This window comes from Staurois parvus, unplaced genomic scaffold, assembly GCF_062004578.1.
Source record: "Staurois parvus isolate SC_StPar_1 unplaced genomic scaffold, SC_StPar_1.0 ptg000235l, whole genome shotgun sequence".
NCBI classification, from domain to species: domain Eukaryota; kingdom Metazoa; phylum Chordata; class Amphibia; order Anura; family Ranidae; genus Staurois; species Staurois parvus.
Genome location: NW_028318031.1, coordinates 3,362,172 through 3,380,500, shown reverse-complemented (window position 1 = coordinate 3,380,500; position 18,329 = coordinate 3,362,172). Strand labels below are relative to the sequence as shown.

Below are 18,329 nucleotides of genomic sequence, written 5' to 3'. Positions count from 1 at the left end.
ACAAGTAGGTCTTTTTGTCTTCATACTAACTTCTATATATGCGCAGGAAGAAAACTTTTAGGCTCAAACAAGTGAGAATTCAGTATCCAACACTTTTATTATGTAAAGTTTATGTGGGTTTCATTTAAAGAATGCTTGACTATCATATATCCTACATCCCCTGTGCCATTAATAATACCTGTGTTGTACTGAACACAAATTATTTCCTTGTTACAGCTGAGTTTTGGAAGAAACGATCTGTCATCTTTCAGCAGTCACATGGACACGCCTCAGGTCCTGGTTGTCAAAGATATGAAAGAATTTAATATAGGGGAAAGAATTTTAGAGAAAAAGTCACAAGACTGTTGGTGATTTATAAACAGAGCCCATAGTTAATAATCTGCGTGGTTTGGAACATGCAAAACATTTAGGTCAACACTAGTCAACGGCAAAGTCAGTACTCTGTAAACAGGAATAGGTTTATAAAACTATAAACGCTATAAATGCTATAAAAGCTATGTTATGCTAATAAACATAGTAAAGAGAGTGAAAGAAGAAGATATATCTGTTTCCAAATCACTGTGTACATTGTCATTCTGAGTAATCATCTCCAGCATCCAGATGCAGAACCACTTGGAATCTCCTGACTCCAAAGTTGTACATGTTCCACAAAAAATGGGCACATGTATGATGTGGGCTTCATCTCTTCTGTTGAAAGGAAAACCAGTTCCTTCATTAGTGTTCATATAGTTGTGAAGCCAATACACCCCTCTATTTTTAAATATTAGTGAATATTCTGAGAATCATCATTCAGGTAGCACTGGACTGTCACAATGGAGTAGTGCAGAGGAAGGCATAAATGTAGGTTCTGAGACACTTTATACTGTTTTCCATGTTAACGTAAGACCCATATTTTTTTTATAGGTAAAGTCAATCCAGAGAATATTCAATTGCTTCTCGGGGGATCAGGAAGGATTTTCTCCCCTGCAGGAACAAATTGGATCATGCTTTGCTGGGTTTTTTGCCTTTCCCTGGATCAACTGTGGGTATAGGATTATAATTTTTTTTTATTAATGGTTGAACTAGATGGACTTTTGTCTTTTTTCAGCCAGACAAACTATGTAACTATGTAAAAGAACAGGTTACAAGGCACTTACATAGAGACCACTGTGACCTAGTGTCTCTTGTAGTAGAATTCATTTAATAGGAGGGCATATTTAATTTTGGAGTCCAGGTTTCCATATATATTAATATTACCAGCTCTAAAGTGTATTCACCAGCTAAAAGTTTTTTTAAGTGCATTTATGTTCTAGCTTCTATGCATTGTCTCCTAAATTCAGTAGCAGAGACTGACAGGAGCTCAGTTATGAAAATACAAACCAGAGCTTAGATAATATAGCTTTGGAACTATATGACTAGTCCTCTAGACTAGGGGTCTTTATTATAGTCCATGGGCCATATCTGCCCCGCTACAAGATTTTGTCTTGCCTTTAGCAACCTCAGCTGGATGGCAGTGGATGCATTGGTCTCTGTATCATAATGTAAATACTGGCACATCTACCAGCCAGCTGTGACCCTCCCCCAGTCCCCAGCTCAGATTCTCCACTTCTTCTGTGATTGGTTTCTAGGACTGCCAGCATCCTAGCAACCAATGATATGATTGCCCCAACCCCAGCATTTATAGAAGAACCAGACTTCTTCTGTCAAGACCTGCTCCACCTCCTGGCTTCTGACCTGCTTCTCTGCCACTTGAAAGGGAAGGGGAGACTGCTGGGCACTTTTGGATGTAAAAGGAGAATTTAAAAGGAGACACTTCTGGATGTAACAGGATGTTTTCTGGGCACTACCAGATGTAAGGCAGGAAGTCTACTAAGCCTTCCTGGATGTAAGGAGGGATTCTGCTGGGAACCCCTTGGATGTAAGGTGGGATTTTGCTGGGCACCCCTTGGATGTAAGGAGAGATTCTGCTGGGCACCCCTTGGATGTAAGGAAGGACTCTGCTGGGAACCCCTTGGATGTAAGGAGGGATTCTGCTGGGCACCCCTTGGATGTAAGGAGGGATTCTGCTGGGCACCCCTTGGATGTAAGGAGGGATTCTGCTGGGCACCCCTTGGATGTAAGGAAGGACTCTGCTGGGAACCCCTTGGATGTAAGAAGGGATTCTGCTGGGCACTCCTGGATGTAAGGAGGGATTCTACTGGGCACACCTGGATGTAAAGAGGGACTTGTTCATTCATTTAAATTTAATTAATTTGTAAAACTGATGTTTTACAGCCCGTGAATACTTTATTTGTAAACTGTACAATGTGGCTCTTGTACTGAACAGTTTGCGGACCCCTGCTCTAGACTCATGCGCCTAACAGAGAGACCATCCATCACATTTATTAGCTAATACAGAAGTGCAAAAAGGAGCAGGTTAGAGTTTCAGTGCCTCTGAAACAAAAGCAGTACAAAATTTAAATGTTTGATCATTGCAGGTGGGCTATGCTTTTTCTGATTTGAGTGAGAAGTTGATGGAGGGTTAGGAGATATGAAATTTATATTATAAATGTAAAATAAACCTGCATCCTTACCTTAGTTTTTGAAGGTGGCCCTGAGTCCACCTTCAAGTGCCTGCTTCCATGCTTGCTTTAACTATGCCCGAGCTGATGCATTATGCATATATTCACCACAGGTTTTGTTGTCAATATTTAACACCGTAGAAAGGTGCTGGAGTAGTGAGGCCAAATGTTGACTATGGGATTTGTGATCAGTATTTGAAATATTGATGCTGTAAAGATTATACAAGTGGTTACCAAGAGTTGCTGCTGTATGGAGTGGCAACCACCTTACACGTTAACCTGAGCCCTCAGATTCACTTAGATGTGCAAGTAAATTAAACATGCTCATTTTATGTTACAATGAATTAACTTTAATCCAGTAGTTTTCAACCAGTTGCTTATAAAGATTACAAAATATAAATGTTCAGATGAACTAAAGTTTTAAATTTAGAAATAGGTTTCCTATAAACTTACAGAAATGTATAAATCAGAATGCAAAGAAGTCAGACAATGAGCAAAAGAAAAAGAAAATTAGAGGAAACAAAATGTATTCAGAATCTGTGGAATAGGTTGACAAGCGTGTTCCATTGTTATGATAATTATGTATTTACCAGAATTTTCAAATGTATTAGGAGAATGTGGCCTGTTTATTTTTTTTTTGGAGGGGGTTTTATATCAAATTTTGTGTGCAAAGTGGCAACACAGGAAGTAAGGGAAAATCTCCAAATTGGAAACACAGACAGCTTTAAACAAACAACTGAAAAGCTTATCCTTCCCAGGCATACATACAAAAAAAATTGGACTGATTACATTTTACGGGTTTGATTAGTTAGGATTGTGTCCCAGAAAACTGATATGAAGATGCTGATGATTTACTTAGTGTGCTTGGATGCCAAGGCCACAAAAGTTAGCTTTACAGCTAAAGATTTACTGTACATGATATGTGTGTTTCTTGTGTAAAACTGTAGTGTTTATGTAAAAAATCTGATGTGTGGGGCTTTCTAACCTTGAATGTAATTTCTCTTCCAGGCTTTGTGGTTGGTCAGTCAGGCCTATACGAGGCGGTGGGCATGCTTGTCCTGTCATATTTTATCATTGGAATGACTGTTCTTTCAGTCTGCGCCATATCAACGAATGGAGCCCTGGATGCTGGTGGAGCTTACTGTATCCTTTATTAAAAGACCTACACTCAAATATAATCTTTTCCAAGGTATGATCACTGTAGTTATACAACAGTATGAGAAATAACAGATTAGGTTGCTTTAGTGCTAACTAGATGATAATTACCTTGTGTGTACATGCAGATGGTTCTCCCTATCAATGACCATTTATTTTTTCTTGTGGCTGTTGATTGACCACATCTCTGTTATATTTTGATACCTATAAGTGTGGTACAGACAGTTAAGGTCTGATCCTGTCAAGCTTACGCTGCCAATGCACCTGCTTGGAGTCAAATTTGCAGCTCAGAAAGTGGGGTTGATTTACTAACGGCAAAAGGTTGTTCACATTGCAAGGGAATTTGCTCTTTGCAAGGTTTAGTGAATAAGGTGAGGCTCTGCCAACCTCCATCATCCAGTCATGTGCAGGCAAAAAAAGTACTTTTTTTTCTATTTTCCTGGCATGTGATTGGGTATTCTATGCAAAGTGAATTTTAACCACTCTCACTATGTTCTAGGCAAATTCCCTTGCAAAATGAATAGCCTATTTCCTTTTAGTAAATCGACCCCAGTGTGTCCAATTTTTCAATAAACAGAATTCTAATCTCCCAAATTTAATGTTATCTTGATCTTCCCTTCTAAAATGTTCTTACCCTTAGTATTTGCTCAGTTTTCATCTCTTATTATTAGAATGTGGCTATAATGTAACAATATGATGGTTTTGTCTGCTTGCAGTAATTTATCTGCCATTTCAGATCGCATTAATTAGATTGCTGCAGTTTGGTTTTATGAAATCTTATGTCCAGGCTTTCCCAGGACTTTTGTGTACTATTAGAATATCAAGTAGAGCTGTGAAGCCTTTTTATATTGAAAGATACAATGGATGTGTGTCCTGATGCTGTGGATTATTTCACAGTTCAGCTAGGACTACATTCAGACATTTATCTTTAAATATAAAACTGTGAAGGGTGCTAGGAAAGGTAGACACTGTCCTTGGGTTGTCTACTAGTAAACGTTTTAGTGTACTATGGAAATGTACTGAATGTGGTCAGAATATCATCGACTAATAGCAGAGCACAAGATTGATTTGTATTTTTACCAAGTTTAGTAATACTGTATAGATTCCTGGCACATGTATGATTGTTGCAGTATGCAACAAATACACCTTAAATGCCCTATATAACATGCCTATAAAAATATATTTAAATCCATACACTAATCAGTTTTCATCTGATCCACTGTAGTTCTACTAGTCTGCCACTCATTCAGTTAGTAATTCTTTCCTCAGTCAGAAATGAAAGTGGTTACTAGACTTCTTTCAAAGTTGTTTTACCAACAACTACGTCTACCTACATTGGCTTCCTTGACCTTCAAAGGTTTAAGTGTTTGTAAAGGTTCAAAAATATATTTTGGAAAATAACAAACATGACATACTTACCTGCTCTGTGCAATGGTTGTGCACAGAGCAGCCCTGATCATCCTCTTCTTGGGTCCACCGCTGGAACTCCTGGCTTCTCCCTCCTGCTGAGTGCTCCCATAGCAAGCTGCTTGCTCTGGGAGCACTCATGCATGCTTGCTCCCGAGCCCCCCCTGTGTGCATAGCTCGGCCAACCCTCCCCCCCCCCCCCGCGTTCCTTCTGAGGATTGAGGCGATGGCTCCCGCTGCTGTGTCTCTGCCAATGAGGAGGCAGGAACCTGGAAGAGCCTCTGGTCTCATGCACAGCACTGGATTGGGCTCAGGTGAGTATAGGGGGGGGGGTTGCACACTAAAGGTTTTTTTCCTTCAGGTAAAGGTAAAAAACCTTCAGCCTTTAGAAACACTTTAAATCCAACTTTCAGTTGTGACTTAGGCTACGTTCACACTAGCGTTGTGTGCAGGCGGCAGAGAGGCATTTGTAAAGCGTTTTTACTGCTTCCCAAACGCCTTTGACAATTCTGCACATTGCAGCACATGGTGCTGTTCTAACGGGAGCGTTAGCGTCGCAGCAAAACGGATGCCTCTGGTCGAGTCAGGAGGCGTTGAAGCCTTCTATTCTAGTCTATGGTGCCGGCATTTGTGGCGCGGTTGCGACGCGGTTGCAGGGCGTTTGCAGAGCGGTAACACCACTTAAACTTCATTATAGGCGTTTGTGGGGCGTTTTTAACGCTTGGCAAACGCCTAGCAACCTCCGCTAAACTACATATGCGGCGTTTGCGGAGCGTTAAAAAATGCTCCGCAAACACCGGACCAACGCTTGCCAAACGCTATAGGGGTGTTTGGCAAGTGTTGGTAAAACAGTCAGGTGTGAACGAGCCCTTACTGCATCTAGTTTTCTATGCTTGAAAGCCTGCGCTCCGATCTCCAGTCATCTCCCTACTTTTCTGCCCTGGTTTCTGCCTCCCACTCTTGTATCCAATCTGTATCCAATCTGTTTTTGTGTCGAACCCTTTCCTGGGGCTCTTGAAGTCTGCACTGAAAGTATACTATTTAGGGCTCATTCATATGGGCCCTGTGGCCCGTACAGCGTAAATGAGTGCCTTGTTTATGCAGCTGAAATTGCGTGCAGGCAGACTTTGGGGGAGATTTACTAAAGCTGGAGCATGCAAAATCTGTTTAGAAACCAATCAGCTTCCAGGTTTTATTGTCAAAGCTTAATTGAACAAGCTGAAGTTAGAAGCTGATTGGCTACCATGCACAGCTGCACCAGATTCTGAGTGCTCCAGTTTTCCAGTTTTAGTAAATCTAGCCCTATGTTTCCCTAACCCCCCCGGTCACATCAAAGGCTATCACAGCAATCATGAGACCTGGAATCGGGAGTCCTACGACTCTCAGTGACACCCCGGTCTTTATTTGCGGAGCGGCACCATAGACTTGAATGGGAGGTTTCAACTCCTCCTGACTTGAAACGAGGCATCAGTTGCGACGTGACGCTAACGCTTCCGTGTGAACAGCACTGTGTGCTGCAATGTGCTGCATAGGCGTTTGAGAAGCGTTAAAAACGCTTTCCAAAGGCCTGTCTGATGCCTGCTGACAAAGCTAGTGCGAACGTAGCCTAAAGAAACATGGGGTTCCTGCACAGAGTTCCAACCACATTTATTTATACTGTACGGGCCACAGTGCCCATGTAAATGAGGTATGATATGGAACCTTTCAAGTATAGGATATACTATCCCAGTTGTTAGATTGCAAGATCAATTGTGCAAGACCCTCACACATAAACTAGTAATGAGAACAAATGTATTGGGTACTTCCAATCTCACCTTAACCCCTTCACGCCACCATCACACAAACATGCGGCCTCACAGCACTGGGATTTTTTCCGGGGGGCGCATATTCGTGTGCCTGTCTTTGTGCTGGGAGCTTGCCACACAGCGCACTCCCAGCACAAAGACCAGGGTGTCACTGAGAGCCCTGGGTCCCGTTCTAACGATTTGGACCTTGGACTCCCGATTCCGGGTCACATGATCGCTGTGATAGCCTCTGATAGGCTATCACAGTGATCAGTCACTGTGAAGCCCGGCCCCTTGCTTTTTTTTTCTCTTCGAATGGAGCAGAGAAATATATTGTATCACTCTATCTCTTTGTAGAGAGAAAAAACTGTTAAAAAAAAGATAAATAAATTAATAAATATTAAAAAAATAAAATAAAAAATAAAGACAAAATACCTAGATCAAGGTTTGATCTAGTTCAGTGCCAGGGTTAGTGTTTTGGTCAAGGCCAGAGTCAAAGGTCAGGATTTTTTTTTTTTTAATTGGTATCAGTGTCAGTCAGTGTCAGTGTGTTTTCAGTAAAATAAAACAAAATGGGCATTATTAGTTCTGGGCTGTAGTATAGGTACAAAAAACAAATAACATACACATATATGGTATCGCTGCGATTGTCAAGAGCTGGAAAATTTATTTTGGATTGTTCTTTGCTGGTAGGTTATGGTAGTAACAAGAAACACACAGCTAAATAAAAAAAAAGATTTTATTTACTATTTTGGGCCAGCTTTCCTTTGATAATAGAAAAAAAAAATTAGGAGATATCCATTACCATTTACTACCAAATGAAAGCCCAATTTGTCCTGAGACAAACGCGGTATAAACACCTGGATGTACAAAGTAGTTGTGATGACATGTATGGTTTTACTAACACATGTCAGTGTTGCAAGATTGTGTTTAGGCATGAAGATTTGTTTTACCCTTAGGCGTGAAGGGATTAAAGTATAACCATTGCTGTGAATTCCTAGTTTTAAATTTGTAACTAAAGGTAAAACGTCTGGAGAGGGATTAGAACTCCTCCTTTGCTGTCTGTGCTGTGCCCCTTGTTAGGGAGATACACTCTCTCTATTTGTTCTGTTTATTGAGATCAGCAAAAATAGAAGAAATTCCAAAATTCTGGGTTGTCGCCAGAACAGTAACAGAGAAGAAATCTTTCAATAGTGACAACAATGGATTCCCTCATTTTTTAGGGCTTTCCTCTCACTTCCTGTTTTGACTACAGGACAGGAAGTGAAAGATCTTCCCAATGAGACACAGATGGCTAAAAAAACTGACAGGGGTTATAACCCTCCGTAAGGCCATCCATGTTTCAGGCAGACCCGATGGGACCCTTCATTCTCCTCTATGGAGGGGTGGATGACAGAGGCCTGTTATCCGCCTGCTCTTCTTTGATCAGCAGACAGATCTACCGCTGAGCAAAACAGAGTCTGCCTTGTGTGAAAGGGTCCTAGCTCTATCCAAAATGGGAAAAAAAAGTTTTGCCTATGGTTCTACTTTAAGTCTGGGTTCACATATATGCGGTGCGGCAGATCGCATGTGATTCGCACAGGATCCACACCGCATTCCTGTGCGAATTACATGCGATTTGTGTGCGGTTTGATTGGAGCCATACATTCTGTATGGCTCTAATCGCACCGCACCCGCACCAAAAAGGTGCAGGACCGCACTAGAATCGGATCGCATGGGTATTCACACCTATGCGATCTGATTTTGCACATTACACATTTTGTGGACCACTTTCGGGGTGTTGTTAACTTAACATACACACCCGCAGCGGTTCGCATGAATGGGGTGCGATTCTGATGCAGTGCAGAATTCGCACTGAAAACGCTGCAAATTCCGCACCGCATCAGTGTGAACCAAGGCTAAAGCCCAGCTCCAACCAAAACTCCCAGACCCCTGTCAGGTTTTTACTGCGGCTGTGATCTAATTAGTGAAGGTTTTCCCTGTCAGGACATGAAGTGAAGGGGATTTTTCTAATGGGGGTACAAACTGCAACCATCCACTTCAGTAAAATAGGAACGGTCCGATTATTATTACTTTGTTTTCTTCCTGTCCCATGGACTACAGTTCTACGTATGTCTTGTCCTGCTGCCACAGCAGCTGACAGCAATACAAACTGAAAGCTTAACACCTTCCCTTCTTTATGTTGCCAAAAAATAGGGGAAGGTGTTCTGTAGTGCACAGAGAAAAATGTGAATGTGTTGATACCAGAGCAGAGGGCACAGGAAATTATCAGCTGACACGATTTCTTGAAGCACTGACAGTTTTTTTTGCACTTACTAAAAACATGAATCAAAATACTTTCAATTATATATTTAACAGACTAAAAGGGGGTAAATAAGAGAAATTCTTTAATATGGTTTGCAAACCATTTGATTTAAAGCTGGACTTGAGGATAAACAATTATTGTCTAAATTCAAGAGGCATTTGCATGCTTTTCTGAGTCTTGGTGTGCTTTGTGTAGTTCTTTCAGTTTTGTAGTAATCCAATGTGAAACTTTCTCTCTGTGCAGGAGCTTTCTGTAATAAAGACCAGTCACTGCTGCTCTCTTTCCTGGAGCAGGGTGACTGGTCTTTGCCCCTTCCTGTAGTGTACTGCAGTCAGCCTGTAGTGGGTGGAGCCTGCAGGGCCCGCCCACAGCTCTACTGTCTGCACAGGCTACTTACAGCACAGTGATGATGTCACTGCTACTTTTACAGGTAATAACTAGGTTTGTGAAGGCATTCGGTGTACACAAAGTGATTTTTATGTGTGGCTGTTGAGGAATATAATAAAAGTTTTTGTGCCCGGAGTTAAGCCTTAACAGAAGTATTTACTCTATCCAAATTAAAATAAGTTTTGAAAGGAGTTGGGCTTTAAAATGGAGTCTAAAATAGCTATTATAATTACTTTCCCAACATCTCACATACACTATATTGCCAAAAGTATTGGGACGCCTGCCTTTACACGCACATGAACTTTAATGGCATCCCCGTCTTAGTCCATAGGGTTCAATATTGAGTTGGCCCACCCTTTGCAGCTATAACAGCTTCAACTCTTCTGGGAAGGCTGTCCACAAGGTTTAGGAGTGTCTATGGGAATGTTTGACCATTCTTCCAGAAGCACATTTATGGGGTCAGGCACTGATGTTTGATGAGAAGGCCTGGTTCACAGTCTCCACTCTATTTCATCCCAAAGGTGTTCTATCGGGTTGAGGTCAGGGCTCTGTGCAGGCCAGTCAAGTTCCTCCACCCCGAACTCACTCATCCATGTCTTTATGGACCTTGCTTTGTGCACTGGTGCGCAGTCATGTTGGAACAGGAAAGGGCCATCCCCAAACTGTTCCCACAAAGTTGGGAGCATGAAATTGTGCAAAATGTCTTGGTTTGCTGCCGCCTTAAGTGTTCCCTTCACTGGAACTAAGGTGCCAAGCCCAACCCCTGAAAAACAACCCCACACCATAATCCCCCCTCCACCAAACTGTACACTTGGCACAATGCAGTCAGGCAAATACTGTTCTCCTGGCAACCGCCAAACCCAGACACATCCATCGAAATTGCCAGACAGAGAAGAGTGATTTGTCACTCCAGAGAACACATCTCCACTGCTCTAGAGTCCAGTGGCGGCATGCTTTACACCACTGCAACTGATGCTTTGCATTGCACTTGGTGTTGTAAGGCATGGATGCAGCTGCTCGGCCTTGGAAACCCATTCCATGAAGCTCTATACACACTGTTGTGATAATCTGAAGGCCACGTGAACTTTGGAGGTCTTTAGCTATTGACTTTGCAGACAGTTGGCGTCTTCTACGCAATGTGCGCTTCAGCATGTGCTGACCCCACTCTGTCATTTTACGTGGCATACCACTTCATGGATGAGTTGCTGTTGTTCCCAGTTGCTTCCACTTTGTTATAATACCACTAACAGTTGACTGTGGAATATTTAGGAACAAAGAAATTTCACGGATGGACTTATTGCACAGGTGGCAACCTATCATGGTACCACGCTTGAATTTGCTAAGCTCCTGAGAGCGACCCATTCTTTCAAAAATGTTTGTAGAAGCAGTCTGCATGCCTAGGTGCTTGAGGGGATTGGAACGCCTGAGTCCAATGTTCTGGAGGGGTGTCCCAATACTTTTGGCAATATAGTGTACTGTATATACAGCAACAGCATCATTTTCTAAAGCTAAAATGGACTTTTTTTTTAATCAAAGCTGATTGTGGGTGCCAGTCAAGTGACTTGCCTAGGCTGAGAGGAGACCATTAGTCTTCTGCAAGTAGAACGAAGCATTTCCTCAGTCTTCTCTCATCCAGTAACTACAGTACTGTAACTCTGCAGAAAATCATAAGATAAGGCCTCATGCACACTAGGCATCACAAATGCCACTTTTAGCCTAGGTTCACACTATGAGTCGGATATGAATTGCACAGGAGCTGCTGCACACTCCTGCACAATTTAAATACAATTCAGCTCGGTGTGATTTGAGCCCATTCCTTTATGAATAGGCTCATATTGCACCGCATCCGCACCAAAGTCATGCATGCAGCAATTTTGGGAACCCGCTGCAACCGGATCACATTGTTGTTTTTACCATGCGGTCCCTTGCAGGCAAATGCAATGCATTTCTGACCGGTGTTTTGGGCTTTGTTAAGTTTGCACTAACACCCGCTGCAGATTGCAAGGGCAGTGAAATTTAAAGGCGGTGCAGGAAATAGATTTCCTGCTCCACATTTTGGTGTGAACTGAGTCTCAAAGGTATTTGATGCTTTTCTACCTTCAAACACCCCTCTGTGATAGCACACATAAGAATTACAGGCGTTTAGGCAGGGAAAAAAAACAGGACCAGCGTGTTCAGGAGAGGAGTGTTTACCCCAAGAAAATGCCCAATGAGCCATAAGCGCAAGGTGCGTTTAGTGCTTAAGCGTTCTTTCAATTCCGTCGCCAGAATAGATTATTCTGGCCAATTAAATGACTGAAAGCCAAAACATATGACACTCCTGAATGCGTCTAAATGTGCTAAATACATTTGAAAAAAAGTGGCTTTAAGCACGTTGTTAACACTGGTTTCTTCTGCCAGAACAAAGGAGCGTAGAAAAGCTGCAGTGTGCATGAGGCCTAAGACTGGGTTTGCAGAAACTAGTGTTTTTTTTCCTGCTTGTCATGCATAGGGCAGCCCTTTCACTTGAATGGCCTGCCCTATACATGACAAACGACACAAAGAAGCTCCAAAACCTTTTTTGGAGCAAAGTGTTGCGTGTTTTCTTTGATTGTGCGTTTTGGCATGTTTGCCGTGTGACAAAACACGTGGCAAACGTGCGCCTGCTACCCGCGCTTGGGGTGCCATTAACAATTAATGGCACCGCAAGTGTGCTGTATGTCTGCAGTGTGTTTCTTAAACGCATGGCAAAACGCGTGTTTTCTGTGCACTGTCGTGTGTTCCAGAAGCCTAAGAGGCTGGTCTGTCTGATATTTCTGATACAGATATTTCTGTACAGGCGCTGCATTTTCCAAAGAAGTGCAGGGACGACTTCTCTGCGTGTCACGGGCACAGGAGTCCATTCAAATGAATGGGCTCTCATGTCCGCGCAAAACGTGGCCCACACGGCCACATATATGTTAGTAAATAAACCCCATTGAGCAGGGGCGGACTGACCATTTGGAAACTCGGGCACTGCCCGAGGGCCCGGAGTCAGTAGGGGGCCCTATGAGATGCCCCTGGTACCTTTTTCATAGGCTTTTTTGAGTTTGGGCAAGGACACAGGGGCCCCATTATCCCCTAATGCCCGGGGGCCCCATGAGTTGTCAGTCCACCCCTGTATGATTGTGTTATCTCTGGGTGCGTGCGTGAGCAGATCAGTATAGTAAATATATGCAGATTCTGAATCCCTGGAGCAAAGATTTGAAGCTATTGTCGGGGATTGTACTAGATTCTGTGAGAGGCAAAATACAGTATATCTGTATGTTACATGTACTGTACGTATTATTTAGAATCAGTGGCCAGACAAGTTGTAGTAAGTGATTGGCCACACTAGGTGGCAGTCTACCCCTTTAAAGTAATCTGTTTCTCAGGGTTTCTTGAAGATCTTCAGAAAAGAATATACCATATAAACTCTAATATTGAGAAGTTACTCTCTGTCAAGAATGCAGAATACTTCTTATCAGCTAGAGGTTCTGGTAGTTAACCCCTTTTCCAAAGTAAATATGCCTACTTTGTACTCTGTAGAAAAGGATATGGTCAGATGTACACCAACGTGTATTATAGGGTCACAAGATTAATTACTGATTACTTCTGTGAATAATAACTGTTTCTATTTGGATCCTATAAGTATGGTTTTCATAGAACTACAGTGTTTATGGAAAACAAATCCACTGTAATGTATTGCAGTCAAAGGATAGGATGAAGAACTGAAGTGAATTGTGATTTGGCAGCAATGATGAGCTTGCTATTCATACAATGATTAAAGTATAAGTTCACCTTTTAACAAAAAAATAATAAATGCACATTTTTTGCAAGAAAAAAAATGTGCATTTACTATTTTTTGTTTTGGGAGCCTGGAAAGCTTTGCATTAGCGATCAGCAGATCGCTGGTGCCATGCAGGACTCCTGCAGACTGTCAGTGTATCTGTGCACTTGTAGCTCGTACGGGCAAGCAGATACACACTGACAGGAAGAATCAATAAAATACCACAGCGCTCAAGAGCACCATGGTAGTTCTTTGAGAACTACAAGCCGACAGCCACAAAGGCTGTTGGTACTTATAGTTTCCCATTCACAGAATATTGTGAATGAGTGATGTGGCCAGGCAGGCGGAGCTCCACACAGCCATGTTTTTTAAAGATTGTGACAGCTAGTGGGAACAGCAGATTCCCTGCTAGGTGTCACAACAGGGGATCAGGAGGGAGTGGGGCCAGTCCTTTTGTAACATGTTACATGTTCCAACCTGAATATGGATGTAACATGTTATGAAAGGTGAACTTATCTTTTAAGTCAGGGTTAGAAAACCTTTGAGAGGTGGAGATCTACCTGAACAACATGAAAAAGATCAAAGACCACCAGGGTTCAGCACCATAAAAAAACTAGCAAGGCCTAACTAAATAGCAATGTAATGTAGAAAAATATAATAAAACAAATGTCACTGTAAAAATACAAACTTGGCCTACCTTAAAAATGGTCAGTGTCAGTCAGCAGAGCAGAGGACGGTGTCAGTTGGGCAGAGGTTGTTGTCAGTCAGTAGAGCAGTGCATGGTGTCAGGAGGGCAGATATTGGTGTCAGTCAGGAGAGCAGTGGATGGTGTCAGTCAGCAGGTTAGTGGACGGTGTCAGTAGGGCAGAGGTTGGTGTCTATCAGTAGAGCAGTGGACGGTGTCAGTAGGGCAGATGTTGGTGTCAATCAGAAGAGCAGTGGATGGTGTCAGCAGGGCTGTGGATGGTGTCAGTAGGGCAGAGGTTGTTGTCAGTCAGTAGAGCAGTGGACGGTGTCAAGTCAGAAGAGCAGTGGATAGTATCAGTTAGCAGGGCAGTGGATGTTTCAGTAGGGCAGAGGTTGATGTCAGTAGAGCAGTGGACGGTGTCAGTAGGGCAGATGATGGTGTCAGTCAGAAGAGCAGTAGATAGTGTCCATCAGCAGTGTGACGGGCGTGGCGACAGACCCCAGTCCTTCTCACCAACTTATGACCGAAGGACCTGCCAATCTAAAACTGCGCTGCCACTTGCGTAACAATGCCACTCTCAGCTGCACCCTGCACAAAGATTTTCCAGCTCACTGGACCCCAATCTAGGTGCCAACAGCCTGGGAGCGATTGTTACTGGGTCAGGTTAATTACGCAATTCAATGAGTTGTACCGGAATCATTATTGTAGTGTATTTTCAAACAGAGCAAATTACAGAATAAAATGCACACTTTTTATTTTATTTTTTTACCTTGTTACATTTAATCTAAGGATTGTAAAAAAAATATAATTGTTGAAAGACAATATTCACAAAAAGAAAGCCTAGTTTGTCCTTAAAAAACAATATATGTATGACGTCTTTTGTGACGATCGTGGCGTCAGACCCCGGCCCTTCTCACCAAACTTGTGACCGAAGGACTAGCCAATCTAAAACCGCGCTGTCACGTGCGTAATAATGCCACACCCAGCTGCACTCTGCACAAAGATTTTCCAGCTAATGGACCACAATCTGTGTACTTGCGGCCTGGGAGCGATTGTTACTGGGTCAGGTTAATTATGCAATTAACCCTTCACACTGCCACCACCTCCTTTTTGTACAGAGAAGGAGGAAACTCACAAATCTTAGCAGTAACACTATGATGTTTGAATAAGCGTCTGTATACACACTGTCACCGCAGACAGATGTATCCAGAGGTTTTAAAACACACAGTAGCACTCTTCAGAGACAGGGATTCTTAGTTTGCATTAAAGAGCTTTAGAAACAATTCAACACTTTTCAGAAAATAAAAAGGTCAAAATGGTGCAATAAAAATATTTACAGAAAAGATGTAACATATATATATATATATATAGAGAGAGAGAGAGCAATAACACAACAGAGAGATAACAGAAAGAAGTTTAAGAAGGTAGAATACTTGCAGAAGTCCTGGTTTAAGCAGAGTTAAAGTGTCCTGAACAAAGGGGTACTTTTTCTCACAAAGTTGGTTCCTGATGTTAAAAGGGAGAATCTCTTCTTCTCTCTCTCCAGGCATGACAGCTTTTCTAGTGTCCCAGCAGGGGGTGTCTACTGAAGCCAAGGGCCAATGGGCTCATTTGGGGAGGGGGGTTAGGCGGAGACCCAGGCTGTGACCCAAATCCCTCACAAGTTTATACCATGGTCAATAACCTTCACTAGGTACATGTAGCATCCTAGCCACTGGCAGATTAATATGCAGAATCATATTCTGAACGTCCAGACACCAGATATGACATATCTGCTTGGGGCGTTTAAAGATATATCGCTTTCTGCTCTCTGGTAGACGTTATCTAGGGGTGTAAGGTATCAGGTGACTTGTATTAAACTGACCTATCTGAATATATGCTTTTTTTTATTGTACCTTGTTCCTACCGGGTTTTATGGAATTGTATGAAAAAGTTGTTTCAAGTGGGATGTCTGTTTTACTGCCACTCTGGAATCCTTTCATGTCCAGTGACTGACTGGTTTATAGCTTTACGATCAGGCCAAGGGCCAAGAAAAAAAACTCTCTAGCAATACACACCAAACTGAGCATGGCAGCTTTTCCCCAAGGTTCTGTTCTGTCAGCAGATGGATTTGGGACAGTAGAAGAAAGGGAGGATTGGAGGAGACAGGATCAAACAGCCTTTTTACACAATGCAGAAGATTAACCCCTTAGGCTCCACATTGAGTATAACAAGCATTCTTTACTGCATATACAGATTGATTTTACTGTTGTGGGTTTAGCTATATTTTAACTCTGTTTACTAACCTCTGGAGCAGCTTCACTTTGCACAGTGCACAATCTATTTGCCTTTAGTAAATCAACCCCAATGAGTGTGTGTCTTATGGAATGGCCATAGAGTAAGTATTTAGTATGCGTTCCAAGATAATAAATTTGAGTCTTGTATCACATGTGGATAGGTTAAAAAAAATTGTAATACGAGAACTAAATTCCCATTGTTATTGACATTATCAAATAGTCAGGTTTTGCCATTTGTTTTATGGAAATAAAATATCTAGTCGGTTGCTGTGATGCCACAGCTCCACTCATTTTCCTTTCTCCGGTTTGTAAGTATGCACTGGTTAAAATGTACTATGACATATGACACTCCTATTTTCAAGTTAAGCTCTTCATCGTCCCTTGGCACCTCTCTAGCTTGTTTATTGGACATTGAAACAGTGTCATCACACAGTTGTCTACTTTTTGGTGAGAAAAGGGAGTATACATTTTTCTGCTTTGTTCCCTCGGCAGCTCAGGGAAGTAGCTTGGAAAGTGATCTGCAGTCAGGTGAGAGGCCCTCCACTGTCAGAACTAGCATACAAGCACCTAGGCAGGAACCTAATAGCTTACAGATTCTCCAGAAGACCCATCCATTGTGGGGAACACCTCCCCGATACCAGATAACTCCAGTTCCAGTGGTTTTCTGACCACACTGCTTAGAAACAAAGGTACAGACAGGAGTGGACTGACTATTCGGGCACTCAGGCACTGCCCGAGGGCCTGAGGTCAGTAGGGGGCCCCATGAGATGCCCCTGGTACCTTTCATAGGCTTTTTTGGGTGTGCTTTGAGTCTGGGCGAATACACAGGGGCCCCATGATCCCCTATTGCCCAGGGGGCCCCATGAGTTGTCAGTCCGTCCCTGGGTACAGATATACATGGTATAAAGTGTCTATGCCATAGGTCCCCATTTCCAAGTACTTCTTTTCCATTGTCACCCTGTCACATGCTCTCCCTATACAAACTACAAGCACCATGCTGATGCACATTGCACAGACATGGTTACCTGTCGCTACCATCAGGAAACCTTTCCAGATAAATTAAGTGCAACAGCTGGAGGAGTGCTTGCTTATACAGGCTCATTGAGATCAGCAGCACTCGTATGAAACAACGTATAAAAAAAGGTGGAAACTGTATTTTATTTTTTATAATTTGCATTTATTTGCAATACACAGTGCTTTTGCAAACTAAACGCCATGCAGACAAAAGCAGAGTGTAGTGGTGATGGGGCAACACATTGGGACTGGGCAGTGGGGGAGAGAGTAATGCTTTTATTTTTTGCACGTTGTAGAAGTCATCACATGGCTTTTTAGTTACCCTACTCAATTCAATATACAGCACAGAGGTAGACTATAATTTTTGAGAATCCTTAGGCTGTTTTAACCATGATAGGCACAATACATCTTTAATTATGATGACCCGGATGTGAAGAATATGTCAGTGGAAATTTAAGAAACCCTGTCACCAACTTAAAAAATGCAGATAAAAGCACAAAATTAAGTACATTAAATGCTAACTTGCAGCCTTTCCTTTTCATAAACAATTTTTTAATCAGGTGCAATCTGCTTTTGAATGTGCTGGAAAATGACACTACTCCAGGAAGATTCAATTTCTTAGCACAACCTCTTCTCTCTTTGCATGTCTTAAGCAGGCCATACACTGATTGCAATTCAACCGGTTCAGCAGGGACCACCCCAGTTTCGATCAGTGTGTAGCCATCCCTGCTCGACAGAAGTTGATCATTTGATTGACGTCAAGTTGAAGGGACATGTTGGATAACTTTTCCCGATCAGCAGCTTCGGTCACTGAGTAGTGTATTCTGACAGCAGTGGGTTGGCTGTAAGAATATGGCAGGGGGCTGTTCCTAAACTACAATTTGGCATGCTGGCAAAAAAAAATTGTCTATGGCCAGATTCATCCCTCTCCTCTTCTGAAAATGTCTAATTATTGCCTGTGCTGGCCCAGGTCCTCCTCCCTTCAC

The 18,329-nt window shown here is 42.4% G+C and overlaps 1 protein-coding gene across 1 annotated transcript in view; it reads left to right on the top strand.

The window, feature by feature from the left end:
- LOC149460081 (solute carrier family 12 member 9-like) overlaps positions 1 to 18,329 on the top strand; it is a 303,029-nt gene that overhangs the window by 25,615 nt on the left and 259,085 nt on the right. The window contains exon 2 of the mRNA XM_089680094.1: positions 3,549 to 3,683. Within this exon, the coding sequence (XP_089536220.1) occupies positions 3,549 to 3,683 (135 nt within the window). The remainder of the gene's footprint in view (positions 1 to 3,548; positions 3,684 to 18,329) is intronic.